Source organism: Salmo salar, chromosome 19, assembly GCF_965601325.2.
Source record: "Salmo salar chromosome 19, fSalSal1, whole genome shotgun sequence".
NCBI lineage: Eukaryota > Metazoa > Chordata > Actinopteri > Salmoniformes > Salmonidae > Salmo > Salmo salar.
In genome coordinates this window covers 81,467,509-81,477,097 of record NC_138309.1, presented here as the reverse complement: position 1 = coordinate 81,477,097, position 9,589 = coordinate 81,467,509, and the positions used below count along the sequence as shown (strand labels likewise).

The 9,589-nt window shown below is 42.0% G+C and overlaps 1 protein-coding gene and 1 long non-coding RNA gene across 4 annotated transcripts; one reads left to right on the top strand and one right to left on the bottom strand.

Annotated features, from left to right (window-relative positions):
- Nucleotides 1-258: 258 nt before the first annotated feature.
- On the bottom strand, nucleotides 259-5,432 carry fen1 (flap structure-specific endonuclease 1). 3 transcript variants are annotated; one of them, XM_014159718.3, is made up of 12 exons: nucleotides 5,298-5,432; nucleotides 4,967-5,061; nucleotides 4,747-4,849; nucleotides 4,467-4,569; nucleotides 4,161-4,224; nucleotides 3,938-4,047; nucleotides 2,530-2,666; nucleotides 2,273-2,339; nucleotides 2,016-2,147; nucleotides 1,656-1,807; nucleotides 716-830; nucleotides 259-510 (listed from the first exon to the last, which is right to left on the bottom strand). In XM_014159718.3, the coding sequence occupies exons 2-12, from the start codon at nucleotides 5,046-5,048 to the stop codon at nucleotides 433-435; spliced, it is 1,143 nt and encodes a 380-aa protein (XP_014015193.1). In that variant the 5' UTR covers nucleotides 5,049-5,061; nucleotides 5,298-5,432; the 3' UTR covers nucleotides 259-432. The 3 variants fall into 3 exon arrangements, with proteins under 3 accessions (XP_014015193.1, XP_014015192.1, XP_014015194.1); XM_014159717.3 differs by having other exon boundaries at nucleotides 5,309-5,410; XM_014159719.3 differs by lacking the exon at nucleotides 5,298-5,432 and adding an exon at nucleotides 5,148-5,203.
- Nucleotides 5,433-5,551: 119 nt separating this feature from the next.
- Nucleotides 5,552-9,221, top strand: LOC106579673 (uncharacterized). Its single transcript, XR_014381705.1, has 3 exons — nucleotides 5,552-8,020; nucleotides 8,401-8,552; nucleotides 8,778-9,221. It is a non-coding gene; the product is annotated as an uncharacterized LOC106579673 (long non-coding RNA).
- Nucleotides 9,222-9,589: the final 368 nt, after the last annotated feature.

Sequence of the window (9,589 nt, the reverse complement as noted above, 5' to 3'; positions counted from 1 at the left end):
AATACTTCCTGAATGCACTGTATATATAAAAAAAATGACAGTATTAATTTAACATGATGGTTTTAAAGTTTACGCAAGAATGGAAATGTGCTATAAAAACATTTCCCCTTTCTAATGACTCAACTCTCAAACATTTTGTTTGTCATATTGATAGTGCAACAAAGCTTCAGCAAGAGGCGTCTCCCTCTCCCCTAGCTCTGACTTGAACGGGAGTGCATATTCCATTTAATTTGTTATAAAAAAAATATCTAGCCAAAATCCATAATTTTTACTTTTATTCAACAAAAAAATAAATTCATAAAACTTGCCTAGTTCAACATGAAAAACAGACTTGATCAGACACACTATAATTGTAGCAAGTAATTGTAGCTAAGTGATTCATACACTCCTGCACTAACTTCTGCTTTACTTGCTTCACTTCCTGTTTGTAGTCTATTTGCCCTTCTTAAATTTGCCTGGGGTTGCACCGGTCTTCTGTTTCTTCTTGTTGGATCCCTTTGTCTCAGGTTCCTAAACAAGGAGGAAGTAGAGGATTATTTTAACATGGATACAGTATGGCCGAGAGACTCCATCTCTCTCTCTCTCTCTCAAGACAATCTGTAATAGAACGAGCTGTCAACCATTTAGATTGTACAGGTTTCTAGCTCCACACTTCCCTCTCTGAAACCCATGAGTGTGCCATGCTGTCAAGTATGTGATGTAGTGTCCTAAGCACCTTGCGTTTTGATGACAGAGACCCTGTGATGGTGAAGAAGGTGTCCAGTCGTCCCTGTGTGCTGCCCTGTCGGCTCTTCAGAATCTTCTTACAGCCGTTCTTGATGCGGTCCTCACTGAAAACACATCACACACATACCTCAAAGGATGAGTCACAAACTTCACTCACACAAGCATGCATACGCACACATTGTGATATTGTTGTATGGTGGTATTGAACATGTTGTGTTGTGGATATGTGGTGGTGTAGAGATGTTATATGATGTACTGTTTTATCTTTAGTTCATTCAGAACAAACCTAGTTCACCGTTTTATCTTTGGTTTTATATATAATGTTGGTGCTTTGGTGTGTTTGGACGCAAGGAAGAGTAGCTTAAGGGGATCCCTAATAAATACAAAATACCAACCATGGCATAACATGTGGATGTGGTGTGGAATTGGGGTGGCAGGTAGCATAGCGGTTAAGAGCGTTGGACCAGTAACCGAAAGGTCACTGGTTGGAATCCCTGAGCCAACTAGGTGAAAATCTGTCAATGTGTCCTTGAGCAAGGCTCTTCACCCTAATTGCTCCTGTAAATCGCTCTGGATAATTGTGTCTGCTAAAATGTAAATGTTAACATTTAAAACAGTGAAAAAGCAGCAGTAGTCTACAAGCACAGCACCACTTAGAATAATTGACTGATTTAGAACACAGAAGTGTGACTGAAGCATCTATTACACTATTTGGGGCAAATCCCAACTTCCACTTTAGTTGAATTTCCGCTTAGTCATGCGATGACATCAAATGGGAGAATTTAGGACTCGCCCCTGACATTCTAAACTCACATAAATCATTGAGTTAAGAGTATTAAAGCTCTGTTTGACACAGGTGTTACTTTTATGATATATATATATATAAATAAAAAGGGCCAATAATGTTCATTACTCAGACTATCAGTCACCTGAACTGTTTCTCTGCACACATGAACTGGATGAGGGCATCCTCGTCAGGCTCGCTCCACTTGAGGTCTACGGTGGAGCAGTCCACCACGTCAGGCTGCAGGAACAGCCCTCTGGCTTCCTTATACAGCCAGTCCTCTGGGGCAGGGTGCTTCTGCAAGGGGCCAAGGAGACAGACACTCAGACTGACTTCTGAGACAGGAAGAACTGCTGCATCGTTGTTTTGAACTTAAACTAAGGACTGTTAGTAATGTGGGAGTGTTCTGAATGTCTGCACTGAAGAGGAGCAAGTTATAACAATGGAGAATGTAATACAGTGAACACTACTTAGCTACTCGACTCGTCTGTGAGTCAGTACTCACAGACGAGTCGATGTTCTCCAGAATCTCCTCGATGGAGCCGTGTTGTCTGATCAAGTCAATGGCTCTCTTGGGCCCGATTCCCTTGATGGTACCACAGTAGTCACAGCCCAGCAGTATGCACAGGTCTATGAACTGAGAGAGGCGAGAGAGGGGAGAGTGAGTGGCGGAGGTAGAGGACTACACAGTTACAAACAAAAGGTCATGATTCTGATGTCACAACATGACATAAGACGGGGGGGTGGTATGTTTGGAGATACCTGCTCATGGGTCAGATTAATGTCCTGCAGAAGGCGAGTGAACTGGAACTCCTGGATAGGAAGCTTTCTAGGATAGAGGAACATAAATGTAATAAAACTCAAAAAATGAATATCTAACACACAAATAGAATAACATACACCGCTTTTTCTACTGTTAAAATAGGACCACAAACTGTATGGCTGTGATGCTGCAAATACTGTATAACGGGATGAAAAGATAGGTAATGATTAAGGTAGTATAGGAACTGCAGTAGTACTTGGCTTCGCTGGCAGTGAGGTGCCTTAGTAGGACCCCTGTTCCAAAAGTCAGACCGTCCATATCCTCTGTTGCAGTGGCAAACACCTTCCCAGCCTTAACCAGAGCAGCACAGCTCGCCTCGGCCTCACACGGAGCCTAGAGGGTGAGATGGGAGATTGTATCTTCACTATCAAAACAGAACAAATGAACTAGCCAAACAGAAATAGTATCAGATCCCCAAATGGGCACATTTAATGCCCGACATATGTACGCAGGCCAGGTAGCCTATAGGCCTACTTCTAAGCGTAATCAGGTGCACGTCCTTACTCAACATTGACAGGAGCGCTCCAAACAAAAGACAATGACTAAATTGACAAAACTCTTAAAGGGAATGAAATAAACATCTAATTGTTTCTCACAAGTGTTGCATAAGTTGCACGCTGTGAAAACAATGTGTCCACTCCGACAACGAGAATGGTAAAAGGAATAATAATATATTGAATGCATTAACAGAAATGACCATAACCAAACTAACATTGTAGATAAAAAAAATTATAGGAAGTAACAGTAAATGTACTACTGGTGATAACCATATCTACATACTACCTCAAATCAGCCTGACTAACCGGTGTCTGTATGTAGCCTCGCTACGTTTATAGCCTCGCTACTGTATATAGCCTGTCTTTTTACTTCTTTACTTACCTATCATTCACCCAACACCTTTTTTGCACATTTGGTTAGAGCCTGTAAGTAAGCATTTCACTAAGTTGTATTCGGCACATGTGACAAACTTTGATTTGATATATGTAATGGGGAATTGACAAACTAACAATCAAACACTAACAATCAAATGCAAACAATTCACACAACGCAGTTATGAAACAACGAATGTGCACAAATTGGCGGGAGAAAGCACATTCGAGACAGAAGTGCATCTGGATGCGGCATGGTCAATCTGACGTCTGCACCTTTACGGTGATACAGCATCTGCAAAAGCCAGAGCATTCAGTGCAGAGCTGTTGTGAAGGAAGTTGTCAAGGAAGTGAGTTTGTGTTTAAACAGGATGTACCGCCCTCACCTACCGTCAACCAATCATGTCAATACAGAGCTATAGAGAGCTCTCCGCATTGTTACAACATTTGGGAGGCGCATGGCGTTGCAGCACGGAGCTTGATTTGGCCTCTGCATGTCTGTGGAGGCTCCACAGTTGCGTCACACCCTCCATAGGGAGCCTCCACCACATTTTCAGATCAAGCATAAATTGGCTTTTAGTCTAGGCTTCCGCAATGGATTAGTTCACCGAGACGGCGTATGCTCGACAAAAAAAAAAGATCTTTATGGACATAGGTATACCTAACTACATTCACATAACTTTCAACTGTTTATGATTGGCTAAGGAAAGGAACTAAACAGAGATTTAGACAAACCTCGATGTATGGCACCCCCATCAGGGTGAGCAGCTTCTTGCACTCGTCGTTGTGTTGCTGGGTGACTTTCACCAGACGTTTACTGAACTTATCAATGTTCTCCTGCTCCCCTAGTGGTGAATAGGAAAATAGGTTGTCACTACACAATGCCATGGTGTAATTTCTGTTTGCATGCAAACATTAAGTAAATCAATGTCAGTTTGCAGTGGGTGACTTGCTCCACCTGCTTCCTGTGCCTGGGCCAGCAGTTTCTCAGCCTCAGCCCTCCTCTCTCCTCTCTTCTCCAGCTAGAACCACAGAGAGAGAGAGCGAGAGAGAGAGAGCGAGAGCAGGCAAGCGAGTTAGATTGACACATTGTTCAATATTTGAGTAAATGCATGTAGACTAACCTTTCATCATACTGTCATTGATGCAGAGTAAGTTAAAATGAAGTATATTCTACATTGTAAAGGGACTTTTAGAAAAATGTGTATCTAAAAGTTGAGTGGAGGTTTGATTCAGAGGCTAATGTGACCTCAGCCTGTCTCACCTCTCCTGACTTCAGCTGTGGGGGCTTGCCATCAAACACATAGACAGGCTTGATCCCGTGCTCCAGCATGCGGATAGTCCGGTAGAACATGCCCATGAGATGGCTGAGGTTGCAAGAAAATTCACGTGACAAAACTGACTTGAGACTTGAAAATATCACATTAGAATGGTTTAGAAGAATATACAACGTATATTAATTCACTTCTTTAACGTTATATCTCACACATGCACGAGTAGCTCAGCAGGCAAGCGGGAACATGTAGTTAGCAAGCTAACGTTACCTTGTGGTCTCCCCATTCTCGTTTTGGAGCACATTACCATCCTGTCTGACAGCGACAAGGAACTGATACATACACATGGAGGCGTCTATTGCTATTTTCCGCCCTAAAGTAGTCAAGAGAACATGACAACATTGCAATGACATGATACACCCCAAACATACACCACTGCATGACGAGAAAGCTTGGATGGCAACAAAGAACAGTAACGTTAGGTGGTTACCAAAGTAGTTCTTAATGTCTTGTTCCTTTATAGCAGATGGTGCCTGGTCTGCAATCAACTTTGCAAGCCCGTGAATTCCCATGGTGGAATGTGCTCTGCAAAACAATGAATGCGATAACGTTAGTAAGCTGACAGAGCAAGATGGCTAACGTTAGCAACTAGCTAGTTATGCTTTGTGTACATGAAAGACTGCTACTGTCCTCCTCGACCTCCATTATGATATTTGACTTGGTGCTGCATGATGAGATTTGAATGTAGATATGTTATGCAATATAGACGTTAATCAACTACCGACGTATCATGACTAACATGCGAACAAACCATTGTTTACCTTCGACTCACCGAATGTTCTAGTCGCGACACTTTCCCGGAGTCCACTGCTTCGGGCGCGAAGACAATGCCTCAAATTCCCGCGAAATCCAAATCCAGACATTACAAATCGAGTGTTCGAATTGGTTCGAGTACAACGCCATAAACGATCCTTCATCGATTGATCGATAACTTATTAAGATGCCTGTGTCTTTGACTGAAAGTTAATAATCATATTTGATTGGTTAGCGAGATTAAGGGAATCCAGTCGAGAGAAATATCAGTCATTTAATAAATACAGGACGGTTCGTATTATAACTCAGTACACATTACAGCAGTGAATATGCACACACGAAATGTTTATGATATATTATTTAAATGGTCAAATATGAGGGGTTCATGAATAATTATTTGAAGATAGATTAACGAGGTGGCAAAGACATGTTTTGAAACTCTGTAGTGGTGTGTTTTTTGCTTCTTCACCCCGCCCACTCCGGAAAAATCAGCCGTTGTTATTTGATTTTTTTAAGGTGAGGTGTCGGTCTCCTTCGATTCATGTGTCTTTAAAAGTACGATACATATCTGGATTCCTATATAATGCAAGTAGCACAATTGAACCAAAATTATCATTATTTTTATCAATATTTAGATTAATCCCAGCAGGACATTGCTGAGGACTCGAGTAAGTATTATTGGGCCTGGAATCAGAGGAATCCAGCGGACAGACAGGTTTGGTAGCATATAAATAAGTACGTTCTAGAGTTAGTTGATGCACGGCACGATAGCCAGTTCCTCGATGTACAGTTGAAGTCGGAGGTTTACATACGTCTTAGCCAAATACATTTAAACTCAGTTTTTCACAATGCCTGACATTTATTCCTAGTAAAAATTCCCTGTCTTGGGTTAGATAGATTTCAGCTTTCTTTCATCACATTCCCAGTGGGTCAGAAGTTTACATACACTCAATTAGTATTTGGTAGCATTGCCTTTAAATTGTTTAACTTGGGTCAAACGTGTCGGGTAGCCTTCCATAAGCTTCCCACAATAAATTGGGTGAATTTTGGCCCATTCCTCCTGACAGAGCTGGTGTAACTGAGTCAGGTTTGTAGGCCTCCTTGCTTGCACACGCTTTTTCAGTTCTGCCCACATATTTTCTGTGGGATTGAGGTCAGGGCTTTGTGATGGCCACTCCAATACCTTGACTTTGTTGTCCATTTTGCCACAACTTTGGAAGTATGCTTGGGGTCATTGTCCATTTGGAAGACCCATTTGCGACCAAGCTTTAACTTCCTGACTGATGTCTTGAGATGTTGCTTGAATATATCTACAACACTTTCCTGCCTCATGATGCCATCTATTTTGTGAAGTGCACCAGTCCCTCCAGCAGCAAAGCACCCCCACAACATGATGCTGCCACCCCCATGCCTCACGGTTGGGATGGTGTTCTTCGGCTTGCAAGCCTCCCCCTTTTTCCTCCAAACATAATGATGGACATTATCGCCGAACAGTTCTATTTTTATTTCATCAGACCAGAGGACATTTCTCCAAAAAGTACAATCTTTGTCCCCATGTGCAATTGCAAACCGTAGTCTGGCTTTTTTTATGGCGGTTTTGGAGCATTGGCTTCTTCCTTGCTGAGCGGCCTTTTAGGTTATGTGGATATAGGACTCGTTTTACTGTGGATATAGATACCTTTGTACCTGTTTCCTCCAGCATCTTCATAACCTCCTTTGCATCTTCATAAGGTCCTTTGCTGTTGTTCTGGGATTGATTTGTACTTTTCGCACCAGAGTACATTCATCTCTAGGAGACAGAATACATCTCCTTCCTGGGTGGTATGATGGCTGCGTGGTCCCACGGTATTTATACTTCCATACTATTGTTTGTACAGCTGAACGTGGTACCTTCAGGCATTTGGAAATTGTTCCCAAGGATGAACCAGACTTGTGGAGGTCTACTTTTTTTTCTGAGGTCTTGGCTGATTTCTTTTGATTTTCCCATGATGTCAAGCAAAGAGGCACTGAGTTTGAAGGTAGGCCTTGAAATACATCCACAGGTACACCTCCAATTGAATCAAATTATGTCAATTTTGCTATTTTGCTATCAGAAGCTTCTAAAGCCATGATATAATTTTCTGGAATTTTCCAAGCTGTTTAAAGGCACAGTCAACTTAGTGTATGTAAACTTCTGACCCACTGGAATTGTGATTAAGTGAAATAATCTGTCTATAAACAATTGTTGGAAAAATTACATGCACAAAGTAGATGTCCTAATTGACTTGCCAAAACTATAGTTTGTTAACAAGAAAGTTGTGGAGTGGTTGAAAAATGAGTTTAAATGACTCCAACCTAAGTGTATGTAAACTTCCGACTTGAACTGTAACTAGAGGACTTTAGATGAAAACAAGTATTGTGCATGTTTTAATGTAGTTAGTAGACTCAACACTGACTACAGACTCTCTGCTTAGAGTTCACTCCTGCAATGCACTATCGATGTGTTGTTGTTTCACAGGTAGCTAGGAACAGTTGTTATATGGGTGATGGCTGTTGAACTGGCTTAATACCCCCCCCCCCCCCCCCGCACCATGTTGACCCCACAGTTGGGTCAAGTTGTCTGGATGTCATTTGGGTGGTGGACCATTCTTGATACACACAGGAAACTGTTGAGCGTGGAAAAACCCAGTTGCGTTGCCATTCTTGACACAAACTGGTGCGCCTGGCACCTACTACCATACCCCGTTCAAAGGTATTAAAATATTTTGTCTCGCCTCTTCACCCTCTGAATGGCATACATAATCCATGTCCCAATTGTCTCAACGCTTGAAAATCCTTCTTCATCCTGTCTCCTCCCCTTCATCTACACTGATTGAAGTGGATTTAACAAGTGACATCAATAAGGGATCATAGCTTTCACCTGGATTCACCTGATCAGTCTATGTAATGGGAAGAGCAGGTGTTCTTAATATTTGGTATACTCACTGTATATTTACCTATGGTGAAATGCTAATGTTTTGCAATAGTTTGCTGTAATCCCTGAATATGCTTCTAGGCTTTTTGACACTTGACCTGTTCAACTCTTGCGGTACTGTATTCTTAATAAATTGAAACTCTATTAATTTTCAACAGGGCTCGTAATGGCTGAAATGGAGCATCCTACACAGCAAGGAGTCTGCAGGATGATAGGCTATTGCACATTGGTCCTGTGTCTCATGCCACAGATGACATGGGCTCAAGTGAGCTACATGCAAGGGGATCCCGAAACCCTACACGTCAACAAAGTTAGTCCTTACCACAACCCCCAGGGAACGTATCATTACTACATGTTATCTGTTTGCAGGCCAAAAGAGGTCCATGAATACATATGAATATGGAAATATATGACTGATTTTGTGATTTTATGCTTGTACGGCTCTTCAGTTAACTGAAATGTATGTTAGCAGTACTGTATATAATATCTCTATTAGGACTTAGCATATAATGTCTGAGAAACCTTTTTCCCCCAGGTGCTCCATAAGTCCCTTAGTGTGGGAGAAGTGCATGATGGAGATCAGATGACAGAGTCCCTGTATGAAATCAAATTCTGGGAGAATACAGAAAAAAAAGTCACTGCCAGCTAAGTCTAACAGAGAAAGAGGTATTTGCGTTCGGACAAAATACACACAACTTCACAGTACATTGCATAAGGATCAGTCGGTCGTTCTTCAGTTCTATCTCCCTTTACATCCCAGTACAGGCCCATGGCTTAGCCCAGATACATGTCGACGTGCTCTCACTGTGTGTGTCTGTCTGTGTCTTTAATGTGTATGGAGGTGTCCAGGTGGACACACCTGGACTTCTACATCATGTACAACGGCGACTCTGTGATCTTTGCCAACATCTCAGTGAAGGACTCCAAGCCAGTTTCAATTACAATAAAACTTTTACACAGTATGTGTGTATTTTCAGCAGGATGTGTGTTGTGTCTTGAACTGTTTAGTTTCAATTAATCTAAAGCTTCTCTCTTCTCTCCATCTCTGCTTGCACCTGACTCTCTGCACTCTTCTCCCTCCCTCCCTCCCTCCTCTTCTCTCCCTTCTTCCCTCTCTCTATCCATCTCTCCTTGCTACCACCCTCTTTCCATCCTTCCTTCATTCGCTCCCTCCCTTCCTGCCACCTAACCTTCCATCCCTCCTCCAGCTCCCTTGTTATGTATAAAACTAATCGATCACATTTTATTTGTGGTCTGGCCTATTAGTAGCTCAGTAATTTGTCACAGAATGCTGAACAACACCCAGACAATCCATCTATTGTGTACAACCTTGTTTCTAATTATTTC